Source organism: Capsella rubella, unplaced genomic scaffold, assembly GCF_000375325.1.
Source record: "Capsella rubella cultivar Monte Gargano unplaced genomic scaffold, Caprub1_0 scaffold_3, whole genome shotgun sequence".
NCBI classification, from domain to species: domain Eukaryota; kingdom Viridiplantae; phylum Streptophyta; class Magnoliopsida; order Brassicales; family Brassicaceae; genus Capsella; species Capsella rubella.
The window spans coordinates 9,249,063-9,271,249 of NW_006238921.1; the positions used below are offsets into that span (position 1 = coordinate 9,249,063).

Sequence of the window (22,187 nt, forward strand, 5' to 3'; positions counted from 1 at the left end):
ACACCGATTATAAATTGATCTGTTTTTATACTTAATTTTTTTAAATATCATTTATTTGACATAATTTAACTAATAAAAAAACAATCTGCAGAATTGTTAGAAAAATATATAAACTTAAAAAATCATCTAATAGAAAAAAGAGAGAGAGTATAAAAACCAAAATATCTCTACTAAACTTAAGTTTGACCAAATTAATATAAACAAAAATTAATCACCGCAAAACGCCGCGTTGAATATTGTATTATCCTTAGATTTTGGCTTATGTCGTCGGTTGTTTTACATAAAACTAACATAAAACAAATCGAATGATAAAGCCATTGACCCCATAAACTTTATATTATTATTACTCCCTGAAGATCATTCAAAACCATTATTACCTGAGAGGCCATAATAAACGTATTATTAAGAACCTTAATCCAGTTTTAAGATAATGGTAATAAATTAGAGGAAACGTCAATGTTAATTGGTGGCCTTTTGTTGAATCTGTGCTGCTGTTGGTGCAATCCAGCTGTTTCTTCCTTTGCTTTAGAGCAAGTAGAATCGAATCATCCCAACACATTCAAAAAATGAGAAAAATTACGCATTCTCAATCTTATATTTTCTATAATTAGAAAAAATAAAATAATCAAATTTTATACTATTAATAGCCTATTAATTGAAATTTTATACTATAAGTCTATAACCAAAGAATTAAATACACTTCTCTTAATTTGCTTAACTTGTGTACTAATTAATAATAACTTTGACCATTGTATTACTATTTCCATGCACCAATGTTTTAAGAGAATCTAAAACTTTTCTCTACTGGTCCTAGGGAAAAAAAACGAATTTATTCAATTACTCCTCAACTCGATCTAGACATTTTTAATTACGAAAAAACATAATTACGTATTGAAAAAAAAAATTCCATTTAAGTGACTGAAAACATTGGGAGAAAATATATATTTTACCTTTTGGTCAAAATAACACAAAAATTAAATTTGTAACATTCAAATTAAAAACATTACCAAAACTAAATTTTGTATAGTCCAATAAAAACGACGCGGATTATGAAAGAAGTAAAACGCGGACGAATCGCGTTGGAACACCAAAAAAAAAACACAACACAACAGCTCCATTGTCCAAATCTCTCAACTTTAGTCTCGGAGGCACCAGATCACTCCTCTCTCTCTCTCTCTCTCTCTCTTCTCTAACCTTTTTCACATTCTCTTCTTCTTCTTCTCGTGAATTCAAGATTCTTTAATTGATTAGATCGAGAAAAATGTCTTCAGCGCCGTCTCCAGGGACAACTCCATCACCATCTCCGCCGTCTCCTCCCACTAACTCCACAACTCCTCCTCCTGCTTCTTCTCCTCCTCCAACTACAACTCCTCCTCCTCCTTCTTCTCCTCCTCCGTCGCCATCTTCTAACTCAACCTCTCCTCCTCCTTCTTCTCCTTTACCTCCTTCTCCTCCTGGATCTTCAACTCCTCCTCTTCCTCAGCCTTCTCCTCCTGCACCCGTTACTCCATCTCCGCCTTCTCCCACCACACCAACTCCTCCTGGACCAATCACTCGAAGCCCTCCAACTAATCCCACGGGATCTAATACTCCACGAACTCCATCTAACAACCCATCAAACTCTTCTCCCCCGCCGCCGTCTGATTCTTCCGGTGGTTTATCTACAGGGGTTGTCGTTGGAATCGCCATTGGAGGAGTTGTTGCGCTTGTTGTATTGACTTTGATTTGCCTTCTTTGTAAGAAGAAACGAAGAAGAAGATACGATGATGAAGCTGCTTACTATGTTCCTCCTCCTCCACCACCTCCTGGTCCCAAAGGTAAAAAAACAGAGATCTCAATTTCATTACATAAAAATCGAATCTTTAACTTCAATTCTTCGTCATCTCTATGATAACGTGCAATTCGGATACTAATGTCGCAAATCTGATGAAAAAAGAGATTACCTTTATATAAAAGATTCAATCTTGCATGTAGAATGATCTGAATTTACAGAGGTTTTGATGTTATTTCTCAGCTGGAGGACCTTACGGTGGACAGCAGCAGTATTGGCAACAACAGAACGCTTCACGACCTTCAGATAATCACGTGGTGACGTCATTGCCACCACCTAAGCCTCCTTCTCCACCGCAACAACCTCCTCCGCCTCCACCACCGCCTGCATTCATGAGCAGCAGTGCAGGCTCTGACTATTCGGATCTTCCGGTGCTTCCTCCACCATCTCCAGGGCTTGTGTTAGGCTTTTCCAAAAGCACTTTCACTTATGAGGAGCTGTCAAGAGCTACTAATGGCTTCTCTGAGGCTAATTTGTTAGGACAAGGTGGGTTTGGATATGTGCATAAAGGTATATTGCCAAGTGGGAAAGAAGTTGCTGTGAAACAGTTGAAAGCTGGGAGTGGTCAGGGAGAAAGAGAGTTTCAGGCTGAGGTTGAGATCATTAGCAGAGTTCACCATAGGCATTTGGTTTCTCTTATTGGTTATTGCATGGCCGGTGTTCAAAGATTGCTTGTCTATGAGTTTGTTCCCAACAACAATCTTGAGTTTCACCTTCATGGTTAGAACTAAACTCGACTCTTTCTTGTGCTTTTGTTACATTGCTTTTGTTGTTTTCAATTAGTGATGATTTGTTTTGGAATTGAATATAGGGAAGGGACGACCTACGATGGAATGGAGTACTAGATTGAAGATTGCTCTTGGATCTGCTAAAGGTCTTTCATATCTTCATGAAGATTGTAAGTCTTAAAACTTAAAACTTTGTAGAGATGTTTGATAAATACAGTCTTTGTTTGTTTATGAGGTATGTTTATAATATGCGCAGGCAATCCGAAAATCATTCACCGTGATATTAAGGCGGCAAATATACTTATGGATTTCAAGTTTGAAGCTAAGGTATGACAACAATCTTTATTCGATATGTTTGTGAAGTGCTTTTTTGTAATTTGTGTCACTCAAGCTATTCTGTCTTTCAGGTTGCTGATTTTGGTCTTGCCAAGATTGCTTCTGATACAAACACTCATGTATCTACACGTGTGATGGGAACCTTTGGGTAAAGATCATCTTGAATCTACTAAATATGTACATTTATGCAGTTTTGCGCAATGTATGTGATCTAAGTCATTGTTTAAATTCTGAAACTTTTGGTTTTGGGATTTTAGGTATTTGGCTCCAGAATATGCTGCAAGTGGAAAGCTCACAGAAAAGTCTGACGTTTTCTCATTTGGCGTTGTACTTTTGGAGCTTATAACCGGGAGGCGCCCTGTTGATGCAAACAATGTCTATGTAGATGACAGCTTAGTTGACTGGGTACTTACTAAGAGTCTAATACTACATATAATCTAAACTTCTGATTTTTTAAACAATTTAACTGTTGACTGAAGCAAAAGCTATATGTGATTGATGGTGGAACAGGCACGACCCTTGCTTAACCGTGCATCTGAGGAAGGAGATTTTGAAGGTTTGGCAGATGCAAAGATGGGTAATGAGTATGACAGAGAGGAGATGGCTCGTATGGTTGCTTGCGCTGCAGCTTGTGTACGCCATTCAGCTCGTCGCAGACCTCGCATGAGCCAGGTAACTTAATTTGACCTCAATCATCTTTTTCTCTAAGGAAGAGAATTCAGTTTCAGATTGGTTTGGTTCTGTTTATTGGTCTTAAAAGAAAAGTTTGGTTTATGTATATGTCTAGCCCTACTTCTTTTATGCACATCATAATATATAAACAACACCTGTTGAATAAAAGCTGACTAGTCCAAAGAATCGTCAACACATATTCCTAGCTACAGTTTCGTTTGTTTTCACTTTCGCTAAATATAGTCATTTCAACATGTTACATAATGCTAATAAAGTGAGTGGTTTGCTATACAAAATGAGCAGATAGTACGCGCCTTAGAAGGAAACGTATCACTCTCTGATCTTAACGAAGGGATGAGACCGGGTCACAGCAACGTCTACAGCTCATACGGAGGAAGCACAGACTATGACACGAGCCAATACAACGACGACATGAAGAAGTTTAGGAAAATGGCACTTGGAACTCAAGAATACGGCACAACTGGAGAATACAGTAATCCAACAAGTGACTACGGACTGTACCCATCAGGCTCGAGCAGTGAAGGTCAAGCCACAAGAGAAATGGAGATGGGGAAGATCAAAAGAACAACAGGTCAAGGTTATAGTGGACCTTCTCTTTAAAAACCAATAAGAGAAAGAGAACTTGCAGGTTATTTTTTTTTGGATTCTTTTTTCTTATTAACTGTAAAGATTTGAGGAAATTGCCTTACTCTCTAATTGATCTATACTACGATATATGATACATTTATATTGTTTCTTTTGGTTTCTTCTTTAGATGTTGTCATGTTGATTCTGGTATGAATATTATTCTTTCATTCTTTTTTCTATCTCTCTTCTCAAGAACTTGTTTGTTTATGTCTTGAGCCTTTTGGTGTGCTTCTTTGTGTTTTGTTAAACCGAAGAGATAAACCGAATAGATACATAAATAAACCGGAAATTGAGCAAAGCTTATTAAACCAAACGAAGAAGTAGCTATAAATCGAAATTGTGAACCGGAGAATCCTGTCACAGCGAGTTCGTGTACATGGCGCGAGGTCTAGCTCTATGCTCCAATGGAAGAAAGTCTTCGACTTTACTATCGAACTCCATTGCTAAGGTTTCAATTTCCTTTTTTTCGAAAACCCTTTTCACTTCTTCGTATTCGTTTCAATCCCGCCGCCGGAAATTTTCACGATTGTTCTGTAACCACGCTTGTGTTCCCGAGACGGTGGATGAAACGAGGTATAAGGAGCTTTTCAATAGGAGAATGGCCATGGCAGGACTCAAACCTCACCACCGTATTGGTAAATTTGCTAAATTTTTCAATTCAATTGGTTCCACTTCAACCAGAAAACAGTGTTTTGACAATTTTGTGTGTTTCAGCTTTGGGAGTTTCAGGTGGTCCTGATAGTATGGCGCTTTGTGTATTAACTGCAAAATGGAAAATTGAAGGATTAGGTTGTGTTGATAAGTCAGATGGTTTCATTGATGGACTTGTTGCTGTAGTTGTGGATCATGGATTAAGACAAGAGAGCAAAGATGAGGCTGAACTTGTGTGTTCTAGAGTTTCTGAAATGGGTAAGTGTGAAGTTGTGAATATGAGATGTAACCTTTTTTGAGTTTGATTTAGTAACTTGGGGGAAAATTTATAGGAATCAGATGTGAGATTGCAAGTTGTGATTGGGTTGATGGTAGACCAAAGCTTGGTCACTTGCAAGAAGCAGCTCGTGAAATGAGGTATCAGATGATTTCGAATGTATGCTTTCGACAACAGATTGAGGTCTTGCTTATAGCTCATCATGCAGATGACCAGGTAAATGGCTCTTTGAGAATTTAGAGAAGGAGAGGTCCATATTGAGATATTAATGAAAATGTTGTCTGAAGTTGGATGCAGGCTGAGTTATTCATTCTTAGGTTATCTCGTAGTAGCGGTGTACTTGGGCTTGCAGGGACAGCGTTTGCTTCAGAGATTTTCTCCCAAAATTTGCAGTTAGATGCAAAACATATGAAGAATCGGTCTATTCTCTTAGTGCGTCCACTGCTGGATTTATGGAAAGAAGACATGTACAAGGTTCTCGTGAAACTAGAAACTCAAAAGTCGTTTTATAGCTCTATGGTTGTTGTCACCAACTCTATAATATTTACTAGCAGATATGTCAATGGGGTAGACAAGATTGGGTTGAGGATCCGACTAATCGTAGTCAGTTATTTGTTCGGAATAGGATTCGAACATCAATAGGAAATCTACATTCAGGCAAGTCTATCAAACATCAAGCCGGACTTGTTCTCTTAAGCTTGATGGTGATGTGTGAGACTAATGTAAATTATTGTTTTTCTTTTCAGGTAACTTCAAATCAGAGCTGCAAGCAGTCATTTCTGAATGCAGGAGAACACGTTTATATGTCGATAAAGTTTGTACGGACTTAATAAATCAGACTGTAACAGTGACAGATGTAAGAGCATTTTGCAGTTTAACCTCGTATGTATAAACCGTTTCTGACTTGGTAAGAGTGAAAATTCACTCTGTTTTGATGTTGGCATTGGCAGAAAGGGTATGCTATTCTTGATCTAGAGAGACTAAACCCTACAGAAGTTAAAGACATTTGCCTCTCAAAGTATCTCGCTGCGGTCCTGCAGGTGTTACATCTTGAGTTCTTTCCTTTGATAAATTTTATCATCTCCTTTGAGTATTTTCTTAACTCTTCCTTTCTCTTGAAACTCCAGTTTATCTCTCAACGGCAAAGACCAATCAGAGGAAACACTTCAAAGTTGCTTTTGAACTACATCCGTGCAATTCCATGCAGGGTAATCATTTTTTTATGTTGTTCTGCTCCTCTAGATGTTATTCTGTACTATTTTAAGTGACATCTGCTTCATTTGGGGACGCAGACATCTCTAACAGCTGCTGGTTGCTACCTTAGTCCGGCTCCAGGGTCGAAAGGGACAAAAATTATAGTCTCCTGTTCCGCTGACTGTCCTTTACCGTCGAAGGCAGAACTCTTGAACATTTGCTGCAATGAAACTCACAAAAATCCTACATCTGATGACCTTGGAAAAATTATAGCAAACGCAAAATCTTTTCCTTACCATGCCGCTCCAAGCAGATTGTTAGAAGTCCAGTTTGTGGATGTTGCATCTGAATCCTTATTGAGTAAAGCTAGAGAGCTCAGTCTTCTCAGCGAATCAACCTATACAACCATCGGTCTTCTGCAGAGGGATGAAACCAGTAGGTTCATAACTAAAACAGAAGAGAAATCAGTGGATGAATCAGAGCATGAAACTAACATTGCATCTTCCTCTGATAAAGTACATCTTTGGCCAGGGCAAAGTCTCTACTTCATGAACCGCTTTCTCATCAGATGGAACTTGAGTGACCACCAATGTGATGAAGCGGGCTGCGGAAATTGTCCAGTGAGGACTGCTACATCAGTGGAGGTTCGGCATATGGTTGAATCTGACTGGCTATATCTAGCAGAGCTTTCAAGATCCTCGAACAGAAATCATTCTACGACATCCTCACAAAAAGCTCTTAGGTCCTTGAAGTTTATCCCAGCCGCTGCAAGACGAAGCCTACCTGTCTTAGCCAATCACTGTGGATTACTACTCAGCTCTCCCGTATGTGAATTACCATTATTTTCACATTTGTTTTCAGATGAAACAGCTACTAAACCATGGACTAATTATCTTCCCTGTTTTTTTTCAGGCTATTGACTTCAGTTATTGTTCATGTCTAGAGGCTTCTGTTGTGTTTCTTCCAAGAGTACCACTCGGAGGCGGTTATAGCTCATTTCTTTAGCCATGTCCTGTTGCATTCGTTCAATTCTAACAGTCATTTATTCACTTGTACCGAATTCTTGTGAAACAAAATAATATTTGATCAAGAATCTGTATCCTAGGCAACTTTCGGTATTGAAAATCGCCGGTTACACTCGCTTTTTTGTTTTCATTCAAAGATTATGACAAGGAAAACGATCATACTCCGCCTTGGCCACCTCGTTCTTTCAGTGGTTGAAATGAAGTAAACCATTGTTTCCAAGCTGCATCCTTTTGTTGCTCGACCCATGAGAGGAATGCACTGTCTATTAGGCAAAAGACGTTGACATAAAGCAACTGGTATTGCACGGGAACATATCTGAAGTTTGCAATCTGAAGAAGCGGCCATGCTCCGCCTTCAAGAGCTAAAGCCGGAATAAAATCTCTCTTGAGTCCTTCTTTCACTTCAGCTGTGTTCTTCCCTGTGGCAAATCCCATGTATGTGAAGAACACCAGTAGATCTATAGGGCCAAAGATAAGTCCATCCATTGCAACTTTGGCAGCTACAAAACGTGTTGACTTTGGTACATATCGAAGCTTCAGTTTTATAAACTTATCCAGGCCTTCGTACCTGTGCAAGCGAAAATAGAACAATATCAGGTTTATCAATCTGTCAATAAATCACATTTTCTTAGTATCTGATTCAGTGATTAGGTGCGAGGCAACATGAGGAGATTGGCTTTTGCATAGGAAGCTATAACTAAATGATCTGAGATCAGAAGGAAACATACCAGAAGTGGCCAACAGGTCCGACAAAACCAAACCCAAACATGCTCGTGATAGCTACTCGCTTCCAGTTGACCTTGAAATCTGCATCTACGTCACCATCTTTATTTGTCTCCTGTTATATGGAACACTGTTTTAGTGCTAGAGTAGACGTAAATTCTCTATATAAGCCAAAACTTAGATACAACATAGTGGCAAAACTCAAGCAGGTTTCTTTATACGATGAGTTCTAAAGTAAAGTGAAAATATAAGGTAGCCAGAAAACATAGCAAAGTAGGAAATGACTCTGAGCATAAGATGTCAAAACTAAAAAAACATAGCATGATTCCATAGAAGGTAAGCAATAGGCTAAAGTTGCAATGCAAATCCAGAAAAAATGATCAGCGACCAGTGGACGTAAAGGGGGAGTTATAAACTTATAATTCAAGTACCACACTAACAGCGTAAGGAACGACAAAAACACATTCGCTCCACGTATCCACGATTATCCTTATAAGTATACACATCACCATAAAATCCCTCTTCTGACCTATTGAAGCTTTGAAAAAGAAAACTAGAGCTGTAGTGCCGACAAATATTCTGGCCTAAACACTAAAACGCCTTTGATTGTTAGACAAAGAAAGCCACAAAGTTGACAGTTCACAAACATGGAATCTCAACAAACAAGCAAATGCATTAAGTATAGAGAGAATGTTTCTAATCGTCAACCAACAAATGAATCCAAGTCATATTGCTTATTTATGTGAATGACCTAATCCTTGAAACATACAAAACCAAGGAAGGCCAGAACAACGAGAAAATTTGCCTAACACCAAAGTCTAAGAACGAGCTGCTTCAATCAATACATTGAGCAAACACAAACCGATTCACAGAAATGTCCCAGATACACTGATGCAAAGGAACGAATCAATCAATCTATACGAAACATCATGAAAGCTAGAGGTATTGAGATGTAAATGCAACAACCTAAACTAATTTCAGCAAAATCAAAACCAAAAGAAACAAGAATCGGAGAGAATCCCCAAATTTCTGAAGAAGCTTCTTCAATCGAGGTTCGAAAGAGAGAGAGAAGGAGGGAGATCGAGGAAATGACTAACGGTGATACGAAGAAGACGAGGTTTAGCAGTGGAGTGAGTGATGTATTGAGCGGTGACATCGCCAAATCCCCAAAGAAACCCAGAACTAATGACCTGAGTTTTCACTGGATGAACCGTCAGGCATCGCTGGTACCATCTCCAAAGCTTCAACATAATGTACCAGTCTTCTTATCCGCCGCCGTCACCGTCGCCGTCACCGGGAGAGAGAGAGAACAGCCGTGGGAAGGAGAAAGGCGTATTTTGATTGGTTAAAAGAAAGAGGTTGACACAGCGCTTAAGCTCTCTTCCTAAACGTCTTTTTCTTTCTCTTTAATCCTTTTCTTCATTTCCCCAGTCAACCAACAACACTCAAAAAAGATGTTGATATCATTACAGGATTCTTTATTGGGCTTCGGCCCATCAATATTGGGTTTTTGCATTATTGCATCTTCAATTGTTATATCATTTTTGTCGTCTTCGTTAGAGGGTTTCTGTAAGTGAGGGTTTGTCGAGAATCACAGAAGCAAAAGAAGGAGTTTTGAGACTAACCTAACTTATTTACTACGTTAGGGTTGAGATTTGAAACAATGACGAAGATATCCAATCTTCCAAGGGATTTAGAGGAGGAGATTCTCTCTAGGGTTCCGGTTACATCTATAAGAAGAGTACGTTCAACTTGCAAAAGATGGAATACTTTATTTAAAGATCACTTCTTTACAAAGAAACACCTTGGTCGACAAGTAACAAAGGAAAGAGAGTTTATGGTGGTCATGATGATGAATTTAAGGGTTTCTTTGATGAGTGTCAATCTTCACAACGATGTTGAATCATGTATGAAGCGCGAAGGTAAACTCATTAGTCTAAACGATTCAGATGAAGTGGATGTATTCGAAGTCCTTCACTGCCACGGTTTATTGATGTGCATCACTAATGAATACACTAAGTGTAAGAGCAATATTTACAACACTAGGGAAAACAATTGAAATACAAGAAAAACGTTAAGGATAAGAGATGAGAAGAGTCGAGTACATATCCTCTTTCCTTAACCCTTCGAATCACCCGTAGTGTGACGGTGTTATGTGATTCAAGGATCCCAGGATACAACTTCTCTATAACTGTTTTCGCAACACTCAAATAACAGCCCTATCGAACTAAATCACTACGATACTCTCAAAAGACACTTACTTTGTGATAGAGAGAGATTGCTAGAATTTGTGTGTTCTAAGTCTATAATCGACCAAGTGTTACTTGTCGCTCAACTATCTTTCAATGACTTGAACTTGTCTGTTTATATAGAGGTTTAGGATAAGTTTGATTTTGAAATCAATCACCACAACGTGATGAGTCTCCATGATACTGATTTTCAGGGATTCATAAGAAAATGGAGACCTATTCTCACGGAAGTGCAAAACAGAAGTCGCTCTTGTTTCTACTTCAACTTGACCCTACTCCTCTTGGAGCTCCAACATGAGATAGGCCTTTCTTAAAATGGTTTCTTTTTGTATTTGACGGATGTAGTTAACGAGAAATTAATCTCGTTTAATTGCTCCGTCTGACCATTTAACGATATGCCTAAATTGACAAAATCAACTAAAATTTCATAATAAATAGAGAGTCAACAAAAAGTTTGTGATTTAAATCAACAGTTAAAGAGTACATGATTTAAATCAACAAAATCATACTCTCCATAGATTTTAATGGCATTTTTCCCGTTCTTCTTCTCGGTTATTCGTCCCTAATCTAATCAAGTTTGTAATTTGAATTTATTTTATTTTGTTCTTTTCATATTTTTCAGTGAAAGATTTGAAAAAGGCAAAAAAGAATAGAAGTAGTAGTATCACTTGAAGCTTTTTATTTTTATTTTTTTTCCTAAGTATCTTTTTTTTTTTTTTAATTTATCCCTTTTTTTAGAAGAAATAACCCTCACCGGAAAAAAAAAAATTGAAGCTTTTACTTGATGATGACGATGATATCTCTTCACCTCTCTACTCAACCCTTAGCTTTTCTCAAATCTGATTCCAATTCCAGATTTTTCAGCAACCCTAATCCTAATTCTCACCAATTCACCCCAAAATCCCACCTTGTTTCTTGCCGCCGTCTCAATTTCAACACTGGACCAACAAATTTCCCCCGTGGAACCTACCGGAGAAGTATCAGCTGCAATGGAATTAAAGATTCAGGTGAGACAACGAAGTCTGCGCCGTCTTTAGACTCCGGCGGCGGCGGTGGAGGTGGAGGAGACGGCGGAGACAGTGGTGATGATGGTGAAGGTGAAGTGGAGGAAAAAAACAGGCTTTTACCGGAATGGCTTGATTTCACGTCTGATGATGCGAAGACTGTGTTCGTGGCTATTGCTGTGTCCTTGGCGTTTCGATCTTTTATCGCTGAACCTAGATACATTCCTTCCTTGTCCATGTATCCTACTTTTGATGTTGGAGACAGATTGGTTGCAGAGAAGGTATTGTATTCTTAGTGGAAGATCAAGTTTTGGAATCATCAGCTATATATAGTTAAGGGATTAGGAAGTTGTGTGGAGTGTTGTTAAGGTTTTGTGTTTTGATTACAATGTCAAGGTTACATCTTTGATGTTAGAGACAGATTAGTTGCAGAGAACGTATTGTTTCCTGTATTCATTTTAGATTTAGGTTTCTTAGTGAAAGGCCAAGTTTTGGAATCATCAGTCATATAGTTTAAGGGATTAGGAAGTTATGGAATGTTGTTTAAGGTTTACCTTATTGTTGGTTTTAGTGTTTTGATTACAATGTCAAGGTTACATCTTTAGTGTTAAACCACCAAGTTTTGGAATCATCAGTGAAATAGTTAATGTGTTGTTTCATGCATTCATTTTAGATTTTAGCTTTCTTAGTGAAAGACCAGGTTTTGGAATCATCAGTTATATAGTTAAGGGATTAGGAAGTTATGGAATGTTGTTTAAGGTCTCCCTCATTGTTGGTTTTAGTGTTTTGATTACAATGTCAAGGTTACATCTTCAGAGTCAAACCACCAAGTTTTGGAATCATCAGTCATATAGTTAAGGTGTTGTTTCATGTATTCAGTTTAGATTTTAGCTTTCTTAGTGAAAGACCAAGTTTTGGAATCGTCAGTTATATAGTTAAGGGATTAGGAAGTTATGGAATGTTGTTTAAGGTTTCACTCATTTGGTTTTTGTGTTTTTGATTACAGTGTCAAGGTTGCATCTTTAGAGAGATTTATTGATGGGTTTTGGTGTTTTGTTACAGGTGAGTTATTATTTCAGGAAGCCTTGTGCAAACGATATTGTAATCTTCAAAAGTCCACCAGTTCTACAGGAAGTTGGGTATACTGATGCGGATGTATTCATTAAACGGATTGTTGCGAAAGAAGGCGACGTTGTAGAGGTATGTATGATCATTTTCTGGCTCTTAGCATGTGGTACTAGTGGAGAGCCTTGTGATAGTGAAGCTGATGGTTATTTGATTTTGGGGTAATATGCGTAGGTACATAATGGGAAACTGATGGTTAATGGTGTTGCTAGAAATGAAAAATTCATCTTAGAGCCTCCTGGTTATGAAATGACACCAATTGTAAGTACCATCCTTGATTTTAATCAACTGTTAAAACCTAAACCTTCTGTTTTATTTTCTATTCTAATTTTGGTTGCTTCAACATTGTAGAGGGTACCGGAAAACTCAGTCTTTGTGATGGGTGACAACCGGAATAACAGTTATGATTCACACGTCTGGTAAGAGGCATATTGTTCATTTTGAGATATCTATCATGGGGTTTAGCTCATTTTTGGATTGTTCCTTATTCTGGAAAACTTGTGTTGTCTTCAGGGGTCCTCTGCCTTTGAAGAATATTATTGGGCGGTCAGTTTTTCGGTATTGGCCACCAAACAGAGTAAACGGGACAGTGCTAGAAGGTGGTTGTGCTGTGGATAAGCAATAGAGAATTGAGACCTTTTGATTTTTCCTTTCAAACACTTGTGCAGATAAAACGAAAACCATGTACCATTCTATGAAGGAAAAAATTGCTCATTTGAATAAAAATTTGCAAATTTGCAATGGAAAAAAGAACATGAAATTCTTATTTGCAGGGTAAAGAAATATAGAAAGAGTGTTTACTTTGTAACGTGTTTACAGGTCCTGTGACTGAATTCTATGGGTTTGGATGTCTTGGAGGAGGAGATGAAGAAGGAGCATGTGATGTGATTCACGTGCTTCGACTTGACCAGCTTCCCCAAAAGGTTACCTTGCGATCTGATGTCAAACTCTAACTTCACTGGAACTTTTCCCTTCTTATCGGAAGCTGCTAAGTGCGGTCCTGCTCCATACAAAGGAACCTCGGCACCAGTGAGCTTTACAATGGCCATGTGCTTGCTCTTTCTTGGTTGGTAATAGCTCTTAAGCTTCACAATCAGAATATGAAAATCAGATTCCAATGATGATATAGGAGAATGAGTGAATTCTGAAAACAGAGAGTACCTGACCAGTGGCAAGGGTGAAAGTGGAGAAAGTGAGTTTGAAGGTTGAAGAAGAGACATGGATGCCAAAGTAAGGAGCAGGACTGTGTATTGTAACCTTCACTGAACTGTTAAAGCTCAGGATCTTGGTGGCAACCCCTGTTCTGTCTATTCCTTCTCCGTAATAAAAGCTATGGAGGCTGAAGCTCTTGACTGATACAATAGGAGAGAAAGGATGAGAAGCACCCCACAAAACAGAGCAGAAAACAGAGAACACAACCACAGTCCCTAACACAACCAAAACCGCTCTGCATTGTCCCACTGACAATCCTCTGTTCTCTTCATTATAAACTTCATCTTCATGAATCGTGTAAGGCTTCTCCGGCCAATACAAATTACTCCTCCGGGAGCTTCCTTTCCACCGAGATCCCATACCGCTTGTCCCATTGGAGGTACGGCTCGAAGAGGAGAGACGTGACTCAGTGAGAATGGTGTAGTTTGGTGTATGAACCTGAATAAGCGAAGCAGAGGATGAGGATTTATCACCATCGTCTAAGTGAGACACGCTTGAAGGGCTCTCAACGTAGTAAGCTTGTTTAGGTGATGATATAGACAGGTCCAAACTTGTTCTTTCTGATTCTGACGTAGCGTCCATCATCTTTTCTTCTGTCTCTGTGTGTGGTTTTGTGATCGACGTGAATATTAAAAATGGGAGAAAGATAATTGAAGAAGAGAAATAGGCATAGAGAGTGGATTTAGTAACAAACCCTTTGAAGCTTTCTTTTTTATTTCTTTATTATTTTTTCTTTTTTCTTTTGACATATATAGTTTTTTTTTTTTATTGAGGATTTTTCTCGATGAATAATAAGCTAGAAAAAATACATATTCCACAAAACATAAGTAAAACTGTTACACGAAAAAATAAAATAAAGAATGTATCTATATCAAATACAAGTTTTTTTGAAAAATCTATATATATCAAATACAAGTTTTGTGGGTGAATTTTACAAACGTTGTGTTATTGGAAGAGATAGAAAAGAAGCAAGAGAGGTGTTCTTGATGTCTAGACTTGACCAAGTGTCCGACAATATTGGCTCGTGACCGGATCTCGAACTCCAACTTCACGGGAACTCCGCCATTGTGGTCCGAAGCAACTAAATCAGCGCTTGCTCCGTATAGTGGAACCTTGGAGCCAACGAGGTTGATCCTGGACGTGTGGTTGCTTTGTTTTGGTTGGTAGTAACTCTTCAGCTGCGCAATGGCAAGCGTGAACTGACGAGAGTAGATAAGGTTGATGTCAGAGGAGCTGACGTGGATGCCAAACAATGTAGAAGGATTGTGTGTTGTGATCTCCACTGAACAGTTGAAGTTCATGATCTTTGTCGGAACTCCTGTACTGTCTGAACCTTCTCCGTAGTAAAAACTATGCACATTCACACCCTATATGTAACACATGTATCTCAAAATTATACACTTAGCTAGCTTTAACCTATTTTACAAGTGCTATTAATAATATTATATATATAGTATTGAAAACACTCTTTTAAAAATTATATGAACACAAACACAAATTCTAGTCCAATACTGATTAGGGACGCAATCGATTATGTGTTTTTGTGTAGCATATCAAACATGTTATCATATATCAAATGAAACCAACAATGTTTAGAAGCTAAAAACAAATTGTCTTGTTAATTTGTAAAGGGCAATCACCAAATTAAAAATACATTGTGACAAAACAGAAAAATCTAACTATTTTCAAAACGTATCAACGCAAATGCAAACACACCAAGTAAAGTGAAAATGATTTTTACTATATATATGTTGTAAGTAAAGATTAAATTACCTTGATGTAGACGATAGGAGGGAAAGATTGAGAAGCACCAAAGAGAACAGAACAAAGAAGCAAAAAGATACTCAAAGTCGCGACAACTCCCAAAATAAGTCGACAAGTACCAACAGAGACTCCTCTGTTGTCCTCGTAAAGATCGTCGTACTCGTACCGTCCATCATCACCACCTTCCTCTTTATCAGCCGGCCACCATCTTCCACCGTGATATTTCCTCCGTCCTTTCCACCGGAACCCTCCACCAGTACCGCCATTGGATACACGGCTAGCAAAAGACGGGTGTGAAGGAGACTCTGTGGGAGTGGTCTGGTGAGTCGTTAGAGCAGCCGAAGAAGACTTCTCCGAGTCACGTGATGGGCTTTGAACGTAGTAAACAGGACGTTTTGGTGATGATAGGTCGACGAGGCTTGTGATGTCTGAGTCAGATTTTGGGTACATCGTCATCTTCATTTTGTTTGGTTAATTCTAAGTTAATGTTTTGTTCTTTGTGTGCTCATAAATATTGTGTTTGTGTCTGCATGGGTACAAAAATAGGGAAATAATTACAAGCGTTAGGTTTGGTAAGACGAAGACTCATAGGTTTGGTGGCCATTTGTCACTAGTTTTGGGTGTCAGTTACATTCTCAATTCTGCAAGTTTGACATTTGTAACCGAGGCATTTGTGTCACACTTTTCAATTGTGGGGAAAAGGAAAAATACAAAAAAGAGAAATAAAAAAAAAGTAAAAAAAAAATGAGAGAAAGATAGATTTGTTTCTTCTTAAAGCTAATTATGTTGTTTCTTCTTAATTACGCATTACAGTTTCATAGGTTTTTTTTTTAATTTATAAAAATAAAAGGGAGAATTAGTGGCATGTAATTATATTCGGTGTTACTATGACCTTAATTGGTAACACGCTCGTATAATAATAAAAAACTTACAAAATAAAAATTTATAGAATAAAAACGTAAATTCGTCTTAACGTTTTCTAATACTATCATGTATATATTTTCTTGATTAGTAAATTGCCACAATCCCATTAGAAAACGTAATTACGCCATGTTTTGTTATACCTTAAAATGCGATTATGGAATTTACCAATCTAATGCGGTTATGACATTGGCTTCATACCATATACATATTTAAAACATTTGCTTTGTACCATAACATAGTTTCATTACAATATAATACAACAGATTATATCACTTGTTTCTTCGTATCAAGAATAATTCGTTGCGCACAATGAAATAGTAGATATGACAATCCAATTTTTCTTCTTATTTCTTGTTCATTTTGAAATGTCATATAAAAATTGCGTGTACATGTATTATATTAAACACTTGAACAGCTTCTTATTAGAACTGTGATTTTACTAACCATATACAAGAATAAACACTTAATAAAGCACAAAGATATATAAATCAAAGTTTTCAAACATCAACATGGGTATGATACAAGATTTTAGAGTTATACAAGAGAGGATCGACTGTGCAAAGATCGATTACAAGGATCCGCTCCAACCACACAGTCCTGCCCAAAATCTCGTTTCCACTAAGCCTTTCCAAGCAAATCTCCACACACAAAATCTCCAACCTCTCTTGACCAAAAACACCACCGAGCCATTCCCCAAAGACCAAAACATTCTGACCAAGATTGGTCAATTTGTTCTCCGGAAGCAACTCTTCAAGGTTTTTGTTGATATTGTACATCATCTTGTATGACTCCCACATCTTCACCATCTTACAACCAAAGTGGACTGCTCTCGAATCACGTAGCATCTTGTATAGATTCTGCAAACCATTCACCTTCCTCCAATATCTTCCCACTGCCTCACACTGATCCAAATCATTTGGCTCACACCAGTATATACCACCGTCCACACCACAACTGTATATCAACTTATCTACAACACACCAATCCTTGCTATATACGCTATTCCTAGGCTTTGAGCCTTGAATACTCTGTCTCTGCAAGTGGTAAAAGCTTCTATTCCATGAGTCCACAACGTAAACCTTCTTCTCCTCAACCTTTAAAACTTTCACATCAGTCCAAGATTGTGTCTTTGGATCAAACACTTCTCCCAAGTCGTTCTTGTCCTCGCAGCCTCCCAACACTTGAATCTTCCCATCCACCACGCAAGCCTCTGCAAAAACACGAGCCACTCTCATGGACGTCACGTGACGCCACTTGTGAGATCGACAATCCAAGAGCAAGACACCTGACGTAGGCATACCATTAACCCATCCACCAATGACATAGATCCCCCAGTCCAACGCCAAAACAGAGGATCCTTTACGTGGCTGACAAGGAAACGAAGGGATGGGACGAGCAAGATTCACTTCCTTCCCCGTGGCAGAGTCTAGACTCGGGCGGATGATGAACCAACGTGGGGTTAGGTTAGGAGGCTCGCATAAACAAACGTAGAGGAACTTCTCAGTGTAACCCATCGACGATCTTGTTTGGTAAAGATCATCGGAAACAAGCATAGAGCGGAAGCTTTTGGAGACGAGAGACAAAGCTGCATGGTCAAATCTTGAAACAAGGGCAAAGCAACTTATAGCAACCGCATCTGGCAAAGAAAACGACGAAGTAACCACCTTCCTTCTCTTTTTATGCGGTAACACATCGGAAACGTAATAGGCCATCGTCACAGATGAGTTTAGGTTTAGGTTAATTTGTTTTATAACGACGGAGAAAAAACACAAAGTGCGCTTTTTCAATTGTTTATAAGATTGAATTTTACAATTTTCCATATCTTTCTCAGTTATCAATATGATAATTTACATTTTTGTCTTTAATATTTACATTTTCTTTGGCCCATTTGGTTTTTAATCACAATAGGCGGCCCATAAGATGATAAATTCAGCCCAATAACAATCAACTTCACAACAAGCTTGTTCAGGGGGATCCAACCAGGGGGATCCTAAGCCAACAACTTCTCGTCTATGTCAACTAAATCAGATTATAAGCAATATATTCTAAGTGAATAAGATTTATAATCATCATTATCCAAGAACATTTGAACACAAATACTTAGGAAACACAAAACTTCGTAGTTTAAAATTTTGTTAAAAGTAAGATGAGAGAATTAGGGGATTAAAGGGGATCATCAGATAGGAGCGAAAGACTGTGCTGAAGATATTAATCATAGTATTTATTCATCTGAACTATGCATTATCAATCATCACTTGAACCCCTAATTTCCTCTAAATTTCTCATCACAACAAAAAACCTAAAATCGTATTTGGATTAAACAATAGAGAGGCCTCATAGAGAAGATTAGGTTTATCAACACGGATTAATTAAGACATATGCTTGTCAATAATCATTTAAATCACCGGCCACTACCAAAAACAGAACAAAAAAAACCAAAACCAAATATTGAAATGAAACGAAACTGGCCTCATAGAGAAGATTAGATTTATCAACAAAGATTTAATTCAGACATATGCTTGTCTATTATTTATTGTTTAAATCATTGGCCAAATAAAAACTCGATTTTGAAAGAGAAGACAAAACAAAGAAAACAAAGAAAGGAGAAGAAGAAGAGAATGGACTCAGTTTATGGGTGGTGATATAACAGAGTGGTCGGCAAATAGGCTTTTTACGGCCGTTGTTACGACGAACGAGACCTTAATATCAATCGTCACTGTCCATTCTCTAACTCAGATCATACAGAAAACCCAGAAAAATAAAAAAAGAGAAAACAGAGAGAAACTAATCGGCGGAGATCTAAAAGAAACCCTAAAGAAGAAGTTGTTGCTTTGTTACTGAATGATTTATACTTTCTCACGCTATTTATACTGAAATATTATTAGTACCTAGGGTTTTTGGTTCCTTTCACAAGCGTTTTATACAATAAAGACAACATGTAGTGCAGCACAAATTACTCTAAACTACACGTTGTTTTAAAGTCTATAAACAATTGGCGGCCCATCGGCCCGTTTATAACAATATTTACAAATCTTAATTGAAACATTTATGTTGAATTTAAATTGTAATTTGTCTATTTAGCGAAAAAGTGTAAAAACACTGTTGAATTGAATCTCTCCATAAGATGATTTTAAAGGAAAACTGAAAATGGATTTGGACTAAATCAATCTTATATTATACAGCTTACTATAGGTAACAGGAGAGATTAGGACATATATAAGACAACACCAACAGTGTTGTTAACAGTTAAACACAAATGGAACTTAACTTCTAAAACCACAATTGTTGTCTAAATGATTTAACATCAAATGTGAAATTAACTGAATCAGAATTCCAAACGAAGAAGACATAGACATGTAACAAGGCAAATTTCATAACCATTTCTTTCTGCAAAAACTAATTGCTTGTTTTTTTTTGTTTTTTCTTAGTTTCTACTTCTACTTCTCTCTGGAGCCGTTCTCATATCAAGTGTTGACAGAACCTGTGGCATCGACATTCCTCCCGACACAACGATCTCTGCACGATGAATAAAACACATTCGTAAAGATCAGAGGATCGGTATCTCTCAATGTTTCTAATATGAAAGTCAGTGGATCTTCCTTCCTTACCTATGCCTTCTCTTACTGAAAGATTTGGTCTGATCACATCTTTTGTATTAACAAGGAATATGTCCCCAATGTAAAGGTGATTTGTTGGCACATATACACAGCAAAGCTCCTCCTCATCTGCGTATGTCTGCAATGATTTTGAAACGTTTAGCTTTTATAAGAACCTTCAATTCCAGAAAGAGGGTTACGGTTTCTTGTAACATACCTGGAGAACAACAGTCGATGTAATGAACCCAATTGCGTATTCACCAATACGTGGATGCCTTATAATGGCGACTTCTTTGAAAGCCTGGGTATTTTGATCTGGAATATAATGGTGAGAAGTCATACAGTTTAGACTCAACCAAAAAATGACCAAACCAGAGATTAAATAAGCAACAAAAACCGTACCTGGTGATATGGCAGTGCTGATTTGCTTGGAGGCATTGTAGATGTGACGAACAAATGGCATTCGCTTGATAAACCACTCTCCCAAATTTAGAACCGATGTACCCAACCATGAAGACATGAATACCCCAACCAAGAAGATAAATGTAATTGACGTGATAAAACCAAGTCCTGGAAAGCAATTTTACAAAAAGAAACTGACATCAAACACTGTCTTCAACATTCCCTTCCAATGGTAAAATCAAATGATTTTGGTTTTTGTTATTAGTATATATCAAAAACCAAAATCATTTGGCTATATATTCCCCCAAACAAGTTCTTCTAGTTCTAGATAACATAGAGTTACTACGTGATTGCCAATGAACAGACAATTCGTTAACAGACAGAGATATAGTAGGACTGGAAGAAGCTCACCAAATATATCAATTCCGAGATGAGTATATATCGGGGAGAAAAATCCATCAACGAAATGAATAAACCACCAAGTAATGTAGAAAGTAATCGCCATTGGAAGCAAGATTACACTGCACGATTTACAATAGTCAGAAACTACTGGTAGAAGAACTCGTGAACAAGAACAAGTAATAAAGGCGATAGTTTAGGAAAACAAATGAAAAAAAACTAAGCAAGAAAGACAGACGCTTCTTACCATCCAGTCATGAACTTCTTTGATGCCCAGCTTCTGATCAACTTGTAAAAGGTCTATAAGATAAAGCAGTTCTTAGTCAGGAAACACATCAAGATTGAACTCCAGATAAACACTTTCTTCTGTATTTCACTAAATTTTCTAAGTTCATTGGTATCAGTAATCATCCAGAAACAAATAAGTTTAAGGAAACTAAAATAGAGCAATCTCTAAAAATTCTTACATGTTTGAGCAAATGAAAAGAGATCATGCTAAGCTAACTCTCGCAGTACCAAAAATATTTCCCCAAGCTTTTTAGCAAATTGTTAATTACAGTAAGCACTCACGCAACAAAAATTGAAATTTGAAGAATTTTGCTTAGCTTAATCATTGGAATCACTAATCAAGAAACAAATTAAACAGAGCAATCTCAAAAATTCACAATTCTTTCAGCAAAACGAATACAAATCCTAGTTTCTCAAAAACCTTGTTTCAGATCAAGCTCAGCTAACTTTTTTCAAATTCTCGAAACCAAGGTCCGTAATTTACAAACCACGATTAACATTCAACACAAACCCAGCAAAACCCAAATCGAAATTTAACAAATTTCGCCAATCGAAAACCCTAAATCGCAGAAAAACAAACATCACAATTCACAACCTACAAAAACCCTAAAGACACAATTCTAAAATCGAAGAGGGGAATTAAAGAAAAAGAGTAATAATAATAATAACCTCTTGACCAGAATGATGAGAAGAAGACGACGAAGAAGAAGAGGGTTTAGGTGTAGTATCTTGATCATCTTCACCGGAATGAGCAACTGGAATCAGAAGCTCACGATCTCTGTTAGCCATGACGATCCCAGGTTTCGCGTCGCCCATAAACTAAAAACCCAAAAGAAGCGAATCGTAAAGCCCAGAAATTGACAAGAGAGAAGAAGGAAGGAGAGATCAACAATGGAAGAAAGGTCAAAAGATTCAACGAAGAAGAAGCTGACTCTACAATTCGACGGTGAGTATCTGTTTCCAGTCTGTTTCGGAAAATTTGTTATTAGTTTATTAATTACTTTTTGTTATTATTATAAAACAAATTTTGTTACTTTTCATATTAAAAAAAAAACAAATGTAAATGTCTCTAATCATTTTATTATTTTAGAGAAAAAAATTATCAAAATTTGTGAAAAAACTATGATATTATTACCTTT

At 37.5% G+C, this 22,187-nt stretch overlaps 8 protein-coding genes and 2 non-coding genes across 11 annotated transcripts; 3 read left to right on the forward strand and 7 right to left on the reverse strand.

The window, feature by feature from the left end:
• The first annotated feature begins 1,135 nt into the window (after window positions 1-1,135).
• On the forward strand, window positions 1,136-4,365 carry LOC17891000 (proline-rich receptor-like protein kinase PERK1). The gene is made up of 8 exons (XM_006297108.2): window positions 1,136-1,817; window positions 2,015-2,551; window positions 2,643-2,729; window positions 2,816-2,886; window positions 2,967-3,043; window positions 3,153-3,300; window positions 3,406-3,567; window positions 3,871-4,365. Exons 1-8 carry the CDS (start codon window positions 1,262-1,264, stop codon window positions 4,186-4,188), a joined length of 1,956 nt encoding a protein of 651 aa, XP_006297170.1. The 5' UTR covers window positions 1,136-1,261; the 3' UTR covers window positions 4,189-4,365.
• A 109-nt stretch (window positions 4,366-4,474) lies between these two features.
• LOC17893008 lies at window positions 4,475-7,462 on the forward strand. 2 transcript variants are annotated; one of them, XM_023786974.1, is made up of 10 exons: window positions 4,475-4,850; window positions 4,930-5,124; window positions 5,199-5,359; window positions 5,441-5,617; window positions 5,698-5,800; window positions 5,890-5,999; window positions 6,094-6,183; window positions 6,271-6,351; window positions 6,436-7,161; window positions 7,250-7,462. In XM_023786974.1, exons 1-10 carry the CDS (start codon window positions 4,592-4,594, stop codon window positions 7,340-7,342), a joined length of 1,995 nt encoding a protein of 664 aa, XP_023642742.1. In that variant the 5' UTR covers window positions 4,475-4,591; the 3' UTR covers window positions 7,343-7,462. The 2 variants fall into 2 exon arrangements, with proteins under 2 accessions (XP_023642742.1, XP_023642743.1); XM_023786975.1 differs by lacking the exons at window positions 4,475-4,850; window positions 4,930-5,124 and having other exon boundaries at window positions 5,244-5,359; window positions 5,431-5,617.
• On the reverse strand, window positions 7,362-9,436 carry LOC17891210 (PXMP2/4 family protein 2). The gene is made up of 3 exons (XM_006298431.2): window positions 9,183-9,436; window positions 8,091-8,200; window positions 7,362-7,930 (listed from the first exon to the last, which is right to left on the reverse strand). Exons 1-3 carry the CDS (start codon window positions 9,333-9,335, stop codon window positions 7,519-7,521), a joined length of 675 nt encoding a protein of 224 aa, XP_006298493.1. The 5' UTR covers window positions 9,336-9,436; the 3' UTR covers window positions 7,362-7,518.
• A 1,626-nt stretch (window positions 9,437-11,062) lies between these two features.
• On the forward strand, window positions 11,063-13,212 carry LOC17891589 (chloroplast processing peptidase). The gene is made up of 5 exons (XM_006296661.2): window positions 11,063-11,619; window positions 12,401-12,538; window positions 12,638-12,724; window positions 12,815-12,882; window positions 12,977-13,212. The coding sequence occupies exons 1-5, from the start codon at window positions 11,119-11,121 to the stop codon at window positions 13,086-13,088; spliced, it is 906 nt and encodes a 301-aa protein (XP_006296723.1). The 5' UTR covers window positions 11,063-11,118; the 3' UTR covers window positions 13,089-13,212.
• Window positions 13,213-13,246: 34 nt separating this feature from the next.
• On the reverse strand, window positions 13,247-14,441 carry LOC17892585. Its single transcript, XM_006298991.2, has 2 exons — window positions 13,625-14,441; window positions 13,247-13,548 (listed from the first exon to the last, which is right to left on the reverse strand). Exons 1-2 carry the CDS (start codon window positions 14,258-14,260, stop codon window positions 13,261-13,263), a joined length of 924 nt encoding a protein of 307 aa, XP_006299053.2. The 5' UTR covers window positions 14,261-14,441; the 3' UTR covers window positions 13,247-13,260.
• Window positions 14,442-14,524: 83 nt separating this feature from the next.
• LOC17890858 lies at window positions 14,525-15,958 on the reverse strand. The gene is made up of 2 exons (XM_006296734.2): window positions 15,449-15,958; window positions 14,525-15,042 (listed from the first exon to the last, which is right to left on the reverse strand). The coding sequence occupies exons 1-2, from the start codon at window positions 15,899-15,901 to the stop codon at window positions 14,581-14,583; spliced, it is 915 nt and encodes a 304-aa protein (XP_006296796.2). The 5' UTR covers window positions 15,902-15,958; the 3' UTR covers window positions 14,525-14,580.
• An 805-nt stretch (window positions 15,959-16,763) lies between these two features.
• Window positions 16,764-18,075, reverse strand: LOC17893958 (putative F-box/kelch-repeat protein At3g24610). Its single transcript, XM_023785612.1, has one exon. It carries the CDS (start codon window positions 18,073-18,075, stop codon window positions 16,861-16,863), a length of 1,215 nt encoding a protein of 404 aa, XP_023641380.1. The 3' UTR covers window positions 16,764-16,860.
• A 456-nt stretch (window positions 18,076-18,531) lies between these two features.
• Window positions 18,532-18,627, reverse strand: LOC111831767. The gene has a single exon (XR_002834903.1). It is a non-coding gene; the product is annotated as a small nucleolar RNA snR60/Z15/Z230/Z193/J17 (small nucleolar RNA).
• Window positions 18,628-18,983: 356 nt separating this feature from the next.
• On the reverse strand, window positions 18,984-19,085 carry LOC111831769. Its single transcript, XR_002834905.1, has one exon. It is a non-coding gene; the product is annotated as a small nucleolar RNA Z43 (small nucleolar RNA).
• A 471-nt stretch (window positions 19,086-19,556) lies between these two features.
• On the reverse strand, window positions 19,557-22,018 carry LOC17893986 (protein LIKE COV 1). The gene is made up of 7 exons (XM_006298279.2): window positions 21,718-22,018; window positions 21,008-21,060; window positions 20,773-20,882; window positions 20,362-20,529; window positions 20,177-20,274; window positions 19,972-20,098; window positions 19,557-19,879 (listed from the first exon to the last, which is right to left on the reverse strand). The coding sequence occupies exons 1-7, from the start codon at window positions 21,862-21,864 to the stop codon at window positions 19,788-19,790; spliced, it is 795 nt and encodes a 264-aa protein (XP_006298341.1). The 5' UTR covers window positions 21,865-22,018; the 3' UTR covers window positions 19,557-19,787.
• Between the last annotated feature and the right edge of the window lie 169 nt (window positions 22,019-22,187).